This window comes from Melozone crissalis, unplaced genomic scaffold (assembly GCF_028551555.1).
Source record: "Melozone crissalis strain CALT ecotype California unplaced genomic scaffold, PUWL_Pcris_2 ptg000005l_1, whole genome shotgun sequence".
Lineage (NCBI taxonomy): Eukaryota > Metazoa > Chordata > Aves > Passeriformes > Passerellidae > Melozone > Melozone crissalis.
This window is the reverse complement of record NW_026535783.1, coordinates 26,496,080-26,513,006: the sequence shown is the minus strand read 5'-3', so window position 1 is coordinate 26,513,006 and position 16,927 is coordinate 26,496,080. Positions and strand designations below refer to the sequence as shown.

General features: G+C 45.3%; 1 protein-coding gene across 1 annotated transcript; it reads left to right on the top strand.

Moving 5' to 3' along the window:
• Positions 1-825: 825 nt before the first annotated feature.
• SMU1 (SMU1 DNA replication regulator and spliceosomal factor) lies at positions 826-8,511 on the top strand. Its single transcript, XM_054284310.1, has 12 exons — positions 826-898; positions 1,144-1,354; positions 1,466-1,618; positions 2,236-2,346; positions 2,710-2,838; positions 3,812-3,931; positions 4,323-4,439; positions 4,632-4,759; positions 5,500-5,626; positions 5,983-6,150; positions 6,415-6,567; positions 7,195-8,511. Exons 1-12 carry the CDS (start codon positions 873-875, stop codon positions 7,291-7,293), a joined length of 1,542 nt encoding a protein of 513 aa, XP_054140285.1. The 5' UTR covers positions 826-872; the 3' UTR covers positions 7,294-8,511.
• The last annotated feature ends 8,416 nt before the right edge of the window (positions 8,512-16,927 follow it).

The following is a 16,927-nucleotide window of genomic DNA, read 5'->3' as shown; positions in this document are numbered from 1 at the left end:
TATCCAGTCTGTCCTTAACCACCTCCAGGGACAGTGACTCCACCACCTCCCTGGGAAGCCCCATTCCAATGCCTAATCACCCTCCCTGTAAAGAAATTCTTCCTGATGTCTGACCTGAAGGTCCCCTGGTGTAGCTTGAGGCACCATGTCCTCTTGTTCTGTCACTGGCTGCCTGGGAGAAGAGGCCAATCCCCACCAGGCTGTATCCTCCTTCCAGGGACACGCAGAGTGACAAGGTCACTCCTGAGCCTCCTTGTCTCCAGGCTCAACAGTCCCAGCTCTCTCAGCCGCTCCTCCTAGGGCCTGTGCTCCACACCCCTCAGCAGCTCCAGGGCTTTCGGGCATCTCCTCTCCATGGGAGGCCCAGAACTGGCACAGCACTCGCCATGTGGCCTCACCAGGGGTGAGGGGACCTCACTCAGCCCAGGTCCTGCCGGTCACACTACTGCTGATAAACGCCAGGATACCGCGGGCCGGCTGGAGCTGTGCTGCGCCTCTGCGGGAAGCAGGGCACGTCTGCGGGAAGCAGGAACCCCTGCGGGAAGCAGGAATCCCTGCGAGAAGCAGGAACCTCTGCGGGAAGCACGGCACACCCGCGCTCGGCACGCCGCCCGCCCGCCCGGCCCTGCGCTGCCCCCGCTCCGCCGCCGGGGGGCGCGCCAACCCCGCCGTCCCTGCCGGGGGGGCCGTCCCGGCCGGGTGACGTCACGGCGCCAGGGGCGGGGCGGGGGCGGGCGCGCGCATTATTTATTCAGGGACACGGGACGGGAAGAGGAAGTGGCGTGCGGAGCGGCGGGCGGAAGGCCTAGCAGCGACACCGACACCACCACTGCTACCACTAGCGGCGGCTCCGGCACCAGCGGCGCTTCAAGATGTCCATCGAGATCGAGTCCTCCGAGTAAGTATGCCGGTGGCGCGGGCGGTGGCGAAGGACCGTGCGGCCCCTGCGGCCGGGGGAGCGGGGAGGGAGCGGTTTGGCGGCCCCGGGCCTGAGTCAGGCCCCAGCGGCGCAGGGGAAGGGAGGAGAGACGCGGCGGCCCCGGGGTCGTGAGGGGGCCGAGGGTTGCGGCCGGGGAGCGCGGCCGGGGAGCGCGGCCTGTGTGTCCGGTGCCCCGCTGACCAGGCTCTGTGTCTCGGCCGCAGCGTGATCCGGCTCATCATGCAGTACCTGAAGGAAAACAGCCTCCACCGGGCGCTCGCCACCCTGCAGGAGGAAACCACCGTGTCCCTCAACACCGTGGACAGCATCGAGAGCTTCGTGGCCGACATCAACAGCGGGCACTGGGACACGGTGCTGCAGGCCATACAGTCTCTGAAGCTGCCCGACAAGACCCTCATTGATCTCTATGAGCAGGTGAGCAAGCGCGGGGTTCCTGCGGGCTGTTGTGGTCCTTGTGGAAACCTCCATGGGCTACTTTCTTTCCGCTAACCCTTTGCTGATGCAGACGCTTGTCTCTGGGTGCAGGTTGTGCTGGAGTTGATCGAGCTTCGAGAGCTGGGTGCTGCCCGGTCTCTGCTGAGGCAAACGGATCCCATGATCATGCTGAAACAAACTCAGCCAGAGCGCTACATCCACCTGGAAAACCTTCTGGCCAGATCTTACTTTGATCCTCGTGAGGTACGTTAGTTAATCCTTTCTCTACAGACCTCTCTTGCAGGAGCCTCAGCATCATTGCATGCTGCTGATGGCTTGCGACTTTGGTTTTTTTTTTCTTGTTTTGGGGAGTGAGACTGTGCAGTTTCACCGTTTGATGGTTTTACACCTTCTGTGAAGTTTTTGGGAAGTAGTGCATGACACTTTATCAGGAGGGAGCGAACCTGTGCTGCTGTTGGGGGAGTTTGGGGTTTTGGCCGTGTGTCCTGCCTGTCCAGGATGGCATCTGCAGCTTGCCTTTTCAGTGTTATGGAGGCAGCAGAAGAAAATGCAGGTTGTGTGTAATAACAGTAAAAACAAGGCATGTTTTCTGACTGCCAACGTTAGTCTGAAAATGTGAGAGCATGTTGGGTTAATGGCTAACTTAGTTAAGGGCCTGATTTTAGAGATCTTTTCCAACGCTGATAATTCTTTGCTTTTAAGGTGGGTATTGAAGAGAAGGGGGGGAGGGGCTCCTCTTTTGGACTCCTAACAGAAAATTTATATGGAAGGGGTTTTAATTTCAGAAGAACAGAGGCGGTTTTTTTTTAGGAAAAAAAATTACTTGGCACAATAACCTCATGAAAATAACTTTTCTGCAGGCATACCCCGATGGGAGTAGCAAGGAGAAGCGGAGAGCTGCTATTGCACAAGCTCTGGCTGGAGAGGTCAGCGTGGTGCCTCCATCTCGTCTGATGGCACTCTTGGGGCAGGTGAGTCTTGAAAGATGTTTTAATGGCTATGTCTTTAGGTTGTTGCTGTATAAAACTGGTTATGATGTAGTTGAGTCTCCAGCTGTATGAAAGTAAAGTTTAAACGTGGTATAGTTTAAAAAAGTTTTCCCGTGTAGGAAGGATTTAGTAGTTGTGGAAGAAGTCATCACTCTAGTGGTAGATTTCTTCCAGTAATGTAAATATGCAGCACAGCGTGCACTTTGAGAGTAACATTCTGTGACACACGTTTTCTGGTGTGTTTTCAGCCCTTTGTGATTTTCAGAATGCTGGATGCAGGCGGTGTTTCTGTGTGGTCGATCTGTGTTAATTGGTGGCTAATGGTGCGGCTTTCATCTCCTAAAGGCGCTGAAATGGCAGCAGCACCAGGGCCTGCTTCCTCCCGGTATGACAATTGACTTGTTCCGAGGCAAAGCAGCTGTGAAAGACGTAGAAGAAGAGAAGTTCCCCACGCAGCTGAGCCGGCACATTAAGGTAATGTTTGCTTTGTTTCTGCTGATCTTTCCTTCGCATGTTTAATGTGGAGAGATAAGAGGAGATCTTCTGAGTGCTTATTTTTCCCTGTTGTAAATCGTTCCCCTCCACTCCCCACCTGTGTGTTTTCCTCCCTTTTCCCTGCGTTATCTTATCAGAAGATTTTTCTTCCTGGGAATCTGAGATTAGACAGATTAAAATCTGTCTTTTAACAAGATTGGGTGCTAATGGTGTTTGTGATTAAGATAATGGCATCTTTGACTTCACAGTTCAGAACCAATAATTTTGCAGGAATTGGCGTGGTCCCCTTCTTCATTTGTTCGAGGAACTACCTGTGTCTTAAACTGTTTTTCAGAAGCCATGAGCATCAACTTAGGAAATCAGTTCAGTAACAACTTGCTAAAAATGCTTTATTAGAAGTTTTGTTTGTCATTGCTGATCTTGTGTTTTTCTTTGGGCTAGTGAAGCTTTTTTCTTCTGTTGTCATGGCCACTTGAATTTAAAAATTTAGAAATCAAAAAATTGGACATTAAAAAAAAGCAAACATTCTCTGTAAAAATTACACTGGAGAAACATTACTCCAAATGAACTTCAGAAATTTATTAAGTTCTGAAGTCTGACAGAGTTAAATTTCAGGGATTTAAAAGGTGTTTGTTAGCAGAGAATTCACTGCAAAAACAAAAATACAAAGATACCAACTCAGCTCCTGATGTAACCATGCAGGTTCTGTTGTAACATAGGATGTTACCAGACCAAAAGGAGTTTTTTTTGTTTTTGTTTTACCATTTTTTAAAAATGCAACTCTCTGTGTATTGACAGATTTTTTTTTTTTTGTACTTCAGCGTTAAATTTGTTATACATACCTCTAGAAAGTACTGTATTTTTACCATCAGAATGACACTGTGGTTTTGTTTTAATGAGTTTAGTATTTTAAATTGCTTCTTAAATTTTGTTTATGTTCTTTTTTAAACAGTTTGGGCAGAAGTCACACGTGGAGTGTGCTCGGTTTTCTCCAGATGGACAGTACCTGGTTACTGGCTCAGTTGATGGCTTCATTGAAGTATGGAACTTCACTACTGGAAAGATTAGGAAGGTAAGTTACTCCTTATTTCACCCAGAGTGACTTTGGCGTGCCAGAGCACCTGGATCTATTCTTTGAAATTGTTTTAATTTATTAGGGCCTGTGAACCTGAGAAGATTCTGTTTAGGTGATGCAAATATCAGTCTGGAGTAGTTATGTGGGTGTAGTTGTCTGGTTTGTCATAGATTTGTCTTTGTGATAACTTCTTTACCTTCCTGCACTGTTTCTGTTGCCATTAAAATGGTGACAGTGGTAGTAGCCTGTATTACAAGGGTATGAAGTCTGATTTAGAATGAGTTATAAAATATAACTGAAGTTAAAACTGTTAATGCTTTTGCACTTTGCCTTAAAATAGACTTCATTGATTTCACTAGTGACCCGTGAATCTTCTGCTTTTGTTTAGGATCTGAAGTACCAGGCACAAGATAACTTCATGATGATGGATGATGCAGTGCTGTGCATGTGCTTCAGTAGAGATACAGAAATGCTAGCAACTGGAGCCCAGGATGGAAAGATCAAGGTACAAATCTTTTTGTACACTGTGTGGGGAGAGGTGGTGACCAAATAGATCAGTTTGCAATAGCAATAATGTTCTCATTTTGCATGAACTCAAAGGAAATTTAACATGTATTTAACATATGTATTTGCTCTGATGTTGAAGCTCATGTGTTCTCATAACAAAGTAATCACTTATTTGCTGTTTCCTTTTCAGGTGTGGAAAATTCAGAGTGGTCAGTGCCTGAGAAGATTTGAACGAGCTCACAGTAAAGGTGTTACGTGCCTCAGTTTCTCTAAAGACAGCAGTCAAATTCTTAGTGCTTCTTTTGATCAGACAATCAGGTAAGTAAACTGAGGATGTGGGAGAGCAGAAAACAGGTTTTTCTAATTAAGCAGTTTAATTATGAGATAGTATAATCCAGAAGGAGCCTGTAGGGGTCTCTATTCCACTGTGCTTCTCAAAGCACAGCCGGCCTTTCAGTTAGGATAGCCTGTTCAGGGCCTTGTCCAGCTGTGTTTTCAAAATCTCTAGGGTTCAAGATCCCACTGCCTCTCTTGGGAAAATCCTGTTTGGGTGTAGGGAAGGATATTTTGGGTAGGTTTTGATTATGCTTGTTTGGTTTTTGTTTGGTTGGAGTTTTTTGGTGGGGTGGGATTTTTTTAATAGTTCTTGCCTTTTGTTCTTCAGCTGTACACCTTTTGAGGAGTCTGACTCGACTTATTTTGAAGACATGTTGGGTAGTGATGTTAACCCAATAGTTTTTTAGGTGTTAAGATACTAAAATTATTTAGGTGAATATACCTTCCTTTCTCCTTTCTTCTTTCCCTCCTCTTTTTATTTTTTTTCTTGTTAGTTTTTTTCTAAGGATCATTGCAGGATAGGTTAGAAGTGAGAATCAATACACTCAGAAAAATACTCAAACACTGCTCTAATCTTAATAGGAAAGGATTCTCAAACCCCTTTTCCTACAGTTCTTAGCATCTGGAAAATGTTGATTACTGTTTATGTAGTGCAAAATTCTGATCCTATTTGGTTACTGAGTGGAATTTGCTTACTCATTTTCACCTCTTTTGTCTTACAGGATTCATGGTTTAAAATCTGGGAAAACCCTTAAGGAATTCCGTGGTCATTCTTCCTTTGTCAATGAAGCTACTTTTACCCAGGATGGCCACTATATTATCAGTGCGTCCTCCGATGGCACAGTGAAGGTAAGATGGCATTTACCCTCTTCAGACTCCCGCTGTCTTATCCCTGCTTTGTTACGATTGTTGCAGTCACTGGTTATCTGCAGTAATGAGTGTGCTTGTGACTTTGCTGTAGATTTGTGCGAGAACTGATGAGACTTGTTATCACAGTCTCTTGCAGAGCATGTCTGTGCTGCATTATGAAACGGAGACATAAGTGTAGTGCTCCCTGCCTGTTCTGCTTTGTTCTAGACTCTAAACTGACTGTCCTATGATGTAGGGATTCCCTTATCTAAAATAATTGCATATCAGCTCTTTCTTTTTCATTTTTGAAGCTAATTTGTTTTATTTCGTTTTTTTTTTTTTTTTTTTAACACTAGGTTTGGAATGTGAAGACAACAGAGTGCTCCAACACCTTCAAGTCCCTTGGTAGCACTGCGGGGACAGACATTACTGTGAACAGTGTCATTCTGCTGCCTAAAAACCCAGAACACTTTGTTGTTTGCAACAGATCGAATACAGTCGTCATCATGAATATGCAAGGACAGGTATGTGGTCTTACTGGTAGCCCTCCAGGTCACTCTGTCACTTCAAGAATGCAGAAGACCTAGTTAATAACCTAACAGGGTTAAAACTGATTTCTCTGGTTTGCTTGCATGGCAAACTATTCTGAACTCAAGTTTATAGAACACAGAAAGCTTTTGAAGCTATGGAGAGATCTGTGTTCTGAACAGACCTAGTACTTCTTAAATGTTTTTGCCCTAAACATGGTATTGATATGCTGCTGATTAATCCTTCTGTTTTCTTTACAGATTGTAAGAAGTTTTAGCTCTGGTAAGAGAGAAGGTGGTGACTTTGTCTGCTGTGCACTTTCACCTCGTGGTGAATGGATCTACTGTGTTGGTGAAGATTTTGTGCTGTACTGCTTCAGCACAGTGACGGGCAAGCTGGAGAGAACTCTGACTGTAAGTTTTCAGCTCTGAGCTCTTCCAGAGTTTTAAACATGGGGATGATGTGAATGTTCATTATGAAGTCCATTCTCAAACCAAGCAGTCTTTCATCTCTAGCAAACATGATTGGTAACAAATGAATTTCAGGAATTTGGCTGTAGAATGTGTTTGGGGTTTTTAGAACCATATAATTGTAGAAATTAGGGAAGTATTTACCCATCAAGCAAAGACTCAATTGGTTCAGACTTCCTTGAATGAGGGCATATATTGACCTGGGCTCTAGTTGGTGGAGAATCTGAAAAAGCCATCAGATTTAAAGGTACCGGGTTTAAATTTGCTTTAGATTGAACTTAAAGAGGAATACCAGCTTGAATGTCTAAATTTAACAGGGAACACTTTGATGTTGTGGATTTCAGTGGATGTAAACCTTCACTGAACCTTCCCTTGCCCAACAAAAAGTAACTGCCATGTCAGAAATTGTTGCGACTGGAGTTGAGTGTTGGTGTGTGCCCCTGCTTTTGCTCTGTGCACAAAGCACCTTAACCTTCAGTCCAGCTTTCCTTCACTTGTTTTTTGAAGAGAATATGTCTTGAATCTGCTGAAGGAAGACTCTCTTAATGCCTCTTTCTGTTTACTCTCTAGGTGCATGAAAAAGATGTCATTGGCATTGCTCATCACCCCCACCAGAACCTGATTGCCACTTACAGTGAAGACGGCCTCCTCAAGCTCTGGAAGCCATAGATTGATTTTGCAGCAAGCTCTGAAGGATGCCTGTTAGTTGCAGGTTACTAGTGTTCGTGCTTTAACAAATTCTAAATATGCAGTGTGATACTTGCTCAATTTTCAGTTCAGGTTTCCAGAGAATTACATTTTTACCTCCCTAGAGTGGATTGATGCATAAATATAGGATCAGTTAATTTCATATACTTTTATTTTTACTAGAGTAGTTGAAGCGACTTCAGTGAGAATGCTTTCTCTGCCTCCTGAAGTCTGTACTCTTCGTACAATGTTTGTTCAAGTTCATTGAGTCAGCAGCTGTACACGCTTGTGAGTGATTGCTGACTTCTTAGAATACAGCAAAATGCTTTTTTTTTTTTTTTTGAGTAAAATGTGGAATGGAAAGCTGTCTCTTCCCCACTGCTGAAACAGGAATAGTTTCCTGGAATGCAGATGGAGGGTACAGTATCATCAGCTTGATGATGGGGTTATTTCTATGCCATTGGGCTTTGCTGTGTTCAATTTACACTATCATTTTTCTAATTATATTGGAAAATAGTGTCACAGCTGCCTCAGGATGAAACTATTCTTCCCCATCTGCCAGCACTTCCTACTATAAACTAAACCTGCCTAATGTGGCAGTGATATACAGTTGATTTTGTTTGGGGATTTTTGTTTTGTTTGTTATTTTGTTTTACTTCACTTCCAGACTAAAAGGAGTTATTACCGGGGCCCTCTTTCTGTAAGTGCAAGGTGTTTTCAGACCAGCTATATCTGAAACAGGCTCCAGGGGATCAATATTTTAAAACATGCAAAAGTTGCATTTTTACATAGGTTGCGTTCCTAGTGCTGTGATAATGTTTTAAATAAGTATTTTAAAGATTTTTTTTTTAATTTCATATGTCTGTGGACCTAGCTGAGGTTATGCTTAAGGGTCCCACAAGATGATAAAAAGATAAAAAAAATGCAGGCTCTTCAATTTGAAGCACATGATTTTATGTTGAGAGATTCTGACTAATGTACACTGTTCTGAATGTACACCAGAGTCTTCTAAAGTGTGACTGTGTCTTTTCTAGGATCCAGAAAAATGAGTTTTTTCCTGTAATGATGAATCAAATGCATGTGGATTTGAATTTGCTATATTGTGTTCTGTCCTCATCTCTTGTAGAATGCTTTCCTACTGTAGTAATCTTTCAGACAATAATAACTTGTCTTCAACTTAATAAATGAATTCCACTTTAACTGTTTTGTCTGTGTCTTTACTGGGGTGGGGAAATGTAGAGAAAGCTCAGCTGGAATTCTCACACAGCCCCTTTGCTACAACTGTGATGTTCAGTTCTGTTGAGCTATGCTGTCTGAATTCCCAGGTTGTTTTATACTTCTGTAGATATGCTAACAGAGGAGGGTTTTAGATACTAAAAAGTGATTATTTTTCCTGCCTGAAAACACAGAAGTATCTGTCAGTGATATCTGGCAAGCTCCATGGGCTTCTGTTAAGGGGGAAGATCTTGACAATATGTTTTTAATATACTTTCCTTATAGAAGAGATGGTCCCGTTCCTTCAGCATCTTTGTGACCCTTGAGTGGTCTCTCTCCAGTACAACTCTGTCCCTTTTTTATGGGAAGACCCAAAACCAGATGTAGCATTCCAGGTGTGTCCTCGCTTTTGCTGAGTAGCTGGGAAGGGTTGCCTCCCTCCACTGCTGTCAGCCAGGACACCATTTGCCTTCTTTCCAAGAAAGAGCTTGGTGTTGACCAGGACCCTCATCTTCCTTCTTGGCTGTTTTCCAGCCAAATGCCCCCAACATGTGCTGTTCCATTGGGGCACTCTTTCCCAGGTGCAGCACTTTGCACTTCCCCTTGAATTTCATTATATTGCCAGCTCATCCCTCTGCATGGCAACTCTTATTTTATCAGCTACTTCTCCCTCTTCTTGCTGAGGCAGTACTGACCCTGGGACACTGCCCTCCCCGTGGGCTTTGCTGCACTCATCACCACCCTCTGGGCCTGGCGTTCAGCCAGTTTTCAACCCACTTCACTTTTCACCCATCAAATACCTCAGCACCTTCTCTGCATGGATTACTATGGAAAACAGTGCCTTATGGAAGTTCAGGGACACCATGCCCACTTCACTCCTGTCATGCACCGGGTCACTTGCTCCACTGTAAAATGTATCAGGTTGGTTAAGTGTAAATTCCCTTTGGTGAATCCCTCCTGACAAAACCTCCCTTCAGATGGTTTTCCTGCTCTTGATGTGCCTGCAAATGGTTTCTGTCCAGCTGCACCATTACCTTCCAAGGGATTGAGGTGAGGTTGACAGACTGTTTTCTGAGGATCTCCCTGTCTTGTCCTTCTCAAAGACAGATGTGACATTTACTTTCCACCAGTTTTTTGAGCACTTTTCCCAGTCACTATGCTCAATCACAGACTGTCAAGAGGGGCCTTGCAATGACATCTGCCAGCTCCTAGAGCATGTGTGGGTGCGTCCTGCTAGGGCCCATGATTCTGTGTATCTTCAGTTTTCTCTGACATCATCATCCCTACATCAAGGGAACATCCTCCTTGCTCCAGACTTTATTCTTGATCTCTGGAATTCTGAGAGCTTATGTTGTCACTAAATAAGACAGGCAAAGAAGGTACTCAGCACCTCAATATTTTCCATGTCACGTGTGACCAGATGCTCCATCTAATTCTGTAATGGCCCCATTTTTCCCCTGCCCTTTCCTACTTTTGTACTTCAGAGGCCCTTGTTATCCATTTAAGCTTTAGCTTCTATAACTTAATCTCTGGATGCCACATCTGTGTAGCACATCACATCTGTGTTCCCCTCAATATACCCAGCCTTGGTTATACCCTCCAGATGATTCCTTCTTATGTTCTAGTTTAGCCAGGTGTCTTGGTTTCGAAAGACAGTTGTCGGCTAAGGAAGGCAGGAGCCTCCCCTGAAATGGAAAATGTAAACCCTGCCCCTCTGAATTGCTATGAATTTTAAATTAAGGAGCTCTCAGGCAAAAACTATGGGAGCAGGAATAACAGTTCTTTATTAGGGAAGAAAATAAACAATGCAGTAAACTAAAACAACACCGACAGAGTCAGAACACAACCTGACACCCTGTGGGTCAGGGTGTTAGTAGCAGTCCAATGGAAATTGTGGCTGCAGTCCTCCTGGAGCATCAGGTGTGATTCTGTTGGAACAGGGATCCTGTAGAAAGGGTGTAGTCTTCCTCTGAAGATTCAGTGGAAGAAGCAGCTGTTCCTCTGGCTAATGCAGTGGAGAAGCCATGCATGTGTTCCAGAATCTCAAGATTATATCTGGGTAGGAATATGCTTGGCTCCTCCCTCTGGGCAGAGCATCTCACAGTGGGATGCTGTAGTTCTTATCAGTCATGCAGTGACATTCAACAGCCTGTTATCAGCAGATGGCTCCCCAGAGGGAGGAGTGGTTGTGGAAGAGATAAGGAAAACTGCCCACTTTACAGAAGACAGCTGCCATGCAGATGGCAAATAAAATACATTTAGCTTGGCAATCCAGGACACCAGGAGTTCTCCTGCATTCCCACAGACCTGGCCATTTTTGCCTGGCTTGCTGTTCACTGGGATGAACTGCTCTCAAGCCTGGGCGAGGTGAGCCTTGAATATTAACTAACCTTCTTAGGCTCTTCATTCCAGAGCCTTATTGTTTGGAGTGCTTCCAAGCAGATGTTGAAGAGACTAGTCTGCTTTTCTAAAGTCTGGAGTTGAGAACTGGCTTTTTGTCCTAGTTCTTCCTCTCAGTCTCCTGAACTTCACCATCTCATGGTCACTGCAGCTGACCCAACAGTCCCAACAAGCTCTTTGGTTTTGAGTACAAGATCCAGCAGAGCACCTCTCCTAGTTGCTTCCACTATCAATTGGGTCAGGAAATTCTCATTGATGCACTCCATGATCCTCCTGGACTGATTATCACAGAATTGTTAGAGTTGGAAGGAGCTGCTGGAGATCTAATATGATCCCCTCCCAAGGCAGGGTCACTTAGAGCAGATGGCTTTTGAATATCTCCAGAGAGGGGGAGTCCATGTCCTGTTCCAGTGTTCTGCCACCCTCAAAAGAAGTTCTTCCTCATGTTGAGGTTACCTCAGCCACTCCTCATATGGCTTCCCTTCAAGGCCTTTCACCATCTTAGTTTCCTTCCTTTGGATGCTCTGTATTGGCCTAATGCCCTTCTTACACTGTGGCACCCAAAACTGCACATGGGACTGGATATGGGGCCACCCCAGTGCAGAGCAGGGCAAGCCTCTCCCTTGCCCAGCTGGTGATGCTGTGCCTGATGCATCCCAGGATAGGACTGATCCTCCTGGCTGCCAGGGCACACTGGATAATTCTCACCCACAATCTCTCAGTTTGTTAATTTGTCCCTGGGTAGAGCTTGATACATTCCTGTTCCTCTCTCATGTAAATAGAAACTCCACTACCTTGCTTCTCTGACATGTCTCTGTTGTTTCTAAAAAGGACATACCCATCCATGACAATATTCCAGTCATGTGAGCTATCCCACTATGTCTCAGCACTGCAGTGAGATCCTGTGAACACACACACACACACATATATATATATAGTTCTTGTTCATTCCTCATGCTGCATCGTTTTGTATACCGACACTTCCTGGATAATCAAGGAATGGGGTCTCCTAGAAGGGATGTGAGAGGATTCACTGCAGCCATAAGCACCTATGATATGTTTTGTGCTTGGATCCTCAACTCCAGGGGCAGCCAAGGTACATCTGACTCTGCAGTGGTTGCTATAACCTGCTTCCCAGGAGGAAGCAATGGCACAATCGTTGCCATTTGCACCCTGCCTCCCGAGTCCTTCAGTTTAAAGCCCATCTCACCAGACTGGCCAGAGTGCTGCAATGATTCTCTTGCCCATTTTAGCCAGGGGGAATCCACTTCCCCCATAACAGGCTGAAAATCATAAAAACACCACCCACTGTTATAGAAGCCAAACCCACCTTCATGCTTTTGGCCACAAACCCAGACACTGATTTGCACAATGTGTCTCTGGCTGTCCTGCTTTCTCTAACAGGGAGGACAGAGAAGGAGATGACTTGGGCATGAGGATGACTTGTGGTATTTTCCACCTGCCTTGTCAGGGCCTTATAGTCTTCCTTGATCTCACCTACTTTTTGGCATGTGTTGTAGTGTGTTTTGTTAATTTGTTCAGTTTCTCCCCTATTGTTCTGTAATGGTTCTGCCCTCCCAGTTTTTCCCACCTTTGCCCTGTCAGTTATTCTGTTCCCATGGCAACTCCCGCCACTTGCTATGTCAATCCCCTCTGTTATGTAATTTCCCCTCCCTCATTCCCTTTTATGTAGACTTGTTTCTCCTCCCTGGGCCTAGTCAATCACTCCCTACCCCTCCTGCTCTTCCAGAATCTTCTGCTCTCAGGGAGACTTGATTGGCTGTGGCTCCAGGGCCCGTCCGTTATATTGTATCTATTGGTCTTCCTTTAATGCCCATTATCTTAAGTTCACTCCCTTGCACTCCCCTATTGGTTCTTATGTAATCCCCTCCCATGTTTTCCTCCCCATATAAAACCTTATTGCACCCCCCCCCCCCAGTTTGGGATCACGCCCTGGCTGACATCAGTTAGGTTCAATAAATCTAACGGTCCCCAGTGAGTGTCCAGGCTCTTTTCTCTCGTTGACACAGCAGTGATCCTGTCCGCCACGAGTATAGCCCGAGGCCACAGACGCCGAGGGGCACTTGTCCAGTTGCAGTTGGCCGCCCCTCCTGCTAGCCAGACTCTCTACTGAAGGCCACCTCGCTGCAGGCATGTGGCATCACCTGTACCCATATGAAAAAGTGATGGAGTAGTGGTGTATGACAGGTCAGGGTACCGTCTTGGCAACACCATGGATCCCAGCTCCTGGAGGGCAGGATGCCCCTTGTGACTGTCTATTAGGCTGGCAAATGGACAACTCAGTGCCCACTACAACCACTTGATTTTATTTTTACAGTAATCACAATGCACTGCTGGTGAGGTTCTCTTTGTTGGCCTTGCTCATGGACATCTAAAGCCTTTAAAGCATCAGATTTGTATTTTTGGTCTGCAAGTTGAAGGCTGGAGATTGCAGCGAGGTGTGTGTGGCCAATAAGGTCAATGTCCGGCTAGCAGAAGGTAGAGGCCGACACCTAGCTACATAAACTGCCAGCCCCCTCGGCGTCTGTGGGCCTTGGGCTGAGCTGGCTTGCGGACGGAACTCGCTGCCGGTGGGACGAGAGAAGGAGCCGCACACTCTCTGGGGGTGTAGTCGGTTTATTGATGAACCGGAGAAACCAACCAAGGAGCACCAACCAGGGAATGGCCCCGAGGGGAGGGAGAAGTGAGGTTTTAAAGGAAGGGGGGGTGTATATGGGAGGGATTCACAAAGAACCGATAGGAAAGGGTGAAGGGATGAACTTAACATAACTGACATAAAGGGGGAAACCAATAGATACAAAGTAAAGAAGGGGCCCCAGGACCTCAGCCAACCACAACCCCCAGAGAGAAGAAGATTCTGGAAAGCTGAGAGGAGTAGGGGGTGATTGACTGGGCCCAGGAAGGAGGAACCAGTATACATATAAGGGGAGGAGAGGGAGGAGAAATTATAGAACCAAAAGAACTGACAACCCCAAGGACGGGAGTTGCCATGGGAATAACATAACTGACAGGTCTAAACTGGGGGAGGGCAGAACCATTTACATTAAACAGGAGGAAACAATACATAAAATGGGGGAGTAATACAATAAACTTAACACACACACCACAACAGGAGATGGAATTGGAGGCCTGCTTTTGTGGGTCCCCAGGGTGCAGGGTGCCTCAGGCTCAGTGGTATCCACAGTGGCTCTGAATCCACCTACCTATCTCTGCTTCAGCCCCTCTATATACTGAACAGCTAACTGACTGTCTCTTGTCATTCAGCCACCTGCTGCAGCTGGTCATCCACCTGTGCACACTTTGTGCAGGTACCAGCCTTTTCTTCAGAAGTACCCGGACTATCCATGGAAACCACCCGTACTGACACCTGCCTCACCAGTTCTGTCTGCACGGAAGCATCAGACTTCTCAGGGGCTGTCTCAGTAGACACACTGGCTTTGGCTCAGGAATGCCCACCATTATGGCAGAGACCTAAAGCACTTAGCACTTACCTGAGATGTGGATCTACTTTTAGTTTTATTATTAATTATAATTACTTTGTTTTCCTGACAGCAGTTAACAGGGCAGTTGAAGTCCCATTCTTTGGGCACTGTAATTGTTCTCATTTACTCCCTAAGAAAACAGTTAAGCCTGGCATTTGTTTATGTGCTGTTTTCAAAAAGAGTGGCTTAAATCAAACCTCTTTTCTTAGTGTGCTTTCCTATGCTCTGAGCAGAATCAGTCACAAACATGTCTTCCCAGGTGAAGCTGCTAATGAAAAAACATAGGGCAAGTTGCTTGACCTTGCATCACACTGCAAATTCAAAACAGATTTGGGATGATTGAGTTTACACCCCTGGGCTGAACCAACCTTTTCCACTCTTGCTGGCTAGCAGGTATTCAAAGCTATGGGAAGGAGAGGACCTGTAGCCTAAGGACTCTGAAAGCAAAGCAAAAGTGAGAGTAGGCTCTTTCACAGCCAGCCTGTGCAATAGTGGAACTTTGTTTTATGGGGAAAATATGAAGTCCTAAATACTTTTCACTGGTGCCCAGTGAAAAGAATAATTGTAATAAACTAAAATATAAGCTTGATCACATGAATTAGGCGGTGTTGAAACACTGGAAGTAATTGCAAACTCAGATTACAATAGGTCAGGTTACTATACTGGCAGTTACAGAAACAGCTATTTTGTGCTACTGTATCCTTAGTTTGGGGCACAGATTTCGTATCTGTAACCAATTCATTTCGAAACAATACTAATCTGGTGGTGTTCCTGCTGCCCCCGCTCCTGGGACAGCATCCTTCCCTGGACTGCTCTGCTAAAGCCTTCAGAGGCAGCTCCTGGTCAGCCACCCTCCTCCTGAAACCTGGCCCATCTGCCGTGTGGCCACCAACCACCAAGCACAATTGTCGTGTCATGGCCTCCAGAGTAAGTCAAGAATGTCACCTCAATGTCACCTGCATGCCAATGCAGCTACGGGTGAGTGTGGCGAAAGGAAACGCAGTGCTCCTGAAAAAGTAAGTTTATGGAATGAGTTTTTTTGAAATATAATACACAGTCATTTGAAGCAAAATCATGTCCCACTGTCAAGACAAAGGCTATGAATGGGTGTTGTTTGTCCTTACTGTTTTGATCTAGTGGTTAAGGAAAAAAAAAACCCAAAACCAAGGGTGCTTACTGAGCTGAAAAAAAGTAGCTTATTTTACTGCTGTTTAAGTCTCAAGCCAGCTGTGCAGGATTCAGCCCTAGCCAGAAGATTGCTTTCTGTTTCTCTGCTTGACTCAAACCATCCTACTGATAGAGCACAGGCACCTGCAGGTCACATTTTTCATCTCACTGATGAGCTCACTCAAGTAGAATTTGGAAAAACACTTGCCTACAGAATTTTATTTCTGTTGAGAAAGAAAACAGAAAAGTAGGTGAAACATGCAGGTGAAAGATCACAGTTCTGTAGGTACCTGGAAGGGACCACATTTGAGATACAAAATCCACGGTATACTAGCTGTCTTTATACAATGAAACTTGGAACACTTAGATAAGCTAGAGATGTTCTGTCTAAGAGCTTCCAGATATTCAGGTTACAATACATGTACTGCCACGCAGCAGCTACTCAGATGAGTTCTCCTCGTGACACTTTTGCTTCAAAGCAGAGAAGCACAAGCTCTGTCCCAAGCCAGATGGTTGAGTAAGACTAAACTACCACACTAGAGGTTAAATCTGGACATGTCCTCTCAGCATATTTTCTGAAAAAAGGTTTTAAAGATTTTTCTGTGAATAGCTGTCTAAAATGAAGGGGGTGGTGTTTTTGAACCAACATCTGGTCTAAGAAAAGAGGCAATGAACAATTTTGTAATTATATCGGAAACACTTCATCTACAATAATTAGAACATTCATACAGAAATTTAAGAGTCAGCTTGAAATAATGCACACAATACATTCATTGCAGAACATCCTAGATGGAGTGGTTGGTTGCATTCACTAGCCTTCTTTCCTCTGCAGGATCACATATACCCACTAAGAGGACTGGTGCTGCTCTCCACAACACACCAAGGGTATCTGATTTCAGTAATCAGGGTGGAAATCGAGCTTCACCTAGCAGCAGTCTGACGTTCCAAGCCACCTGCATGCTGACAACGCCTAGAGGATTTTACTAATGCACAGTAGCCAAGGCAGCTCCAAGCAAGCCCTGGCTCCACAGGCAGTGTGGCGCAGGACAGCAGCCAAATGGGAGTCACTGATGAAACAAAGGAAGCTCCATACCTAGCTCTGGGGTCAGGACCAGTGCTGGCACAGGAAAGGACTATCTGACCTCACGTGGAATAGCGTGGAAAGCTTGGGGATCTCATGACATTATTGGGCCTGCGAAGATTGATCACATCTGTGTTAGCCTCATCTACCATGTGGGTGCATTATAGCCAGGCCCTGTTTAACAAACACTAGTACAAGCCCAAACATTATTATCCTAATTGTACAAAACTTTACTACATCTTACCATGGA

What these genes read in the sequence shown, in the direction of transcription:
- SMU1 (XM_054284310.1), top strand. Translation starts at nt 873, where the DNA reads ATGTCCATCGAGATCGAGTCCTCCGA. An exon ending in TCATTGATCTCTATGAGCAG is followed by an intron (nt 1,355 to 1,465) that starts GTGAGCAAGCGC and finishes CTCTGGGTGCAG; the next exon opens with GTTGTGCTGGAGTTGATCGA. An exon ending in CTTACTTTGATCCTCGTGAG is followed by an intron (nt 1,619 to 2,235) that starts GTACGTTAGTTA and finishes ACTTTTCTGCAG; the next exon opens with GCATACCCCGATGGGAGTAG.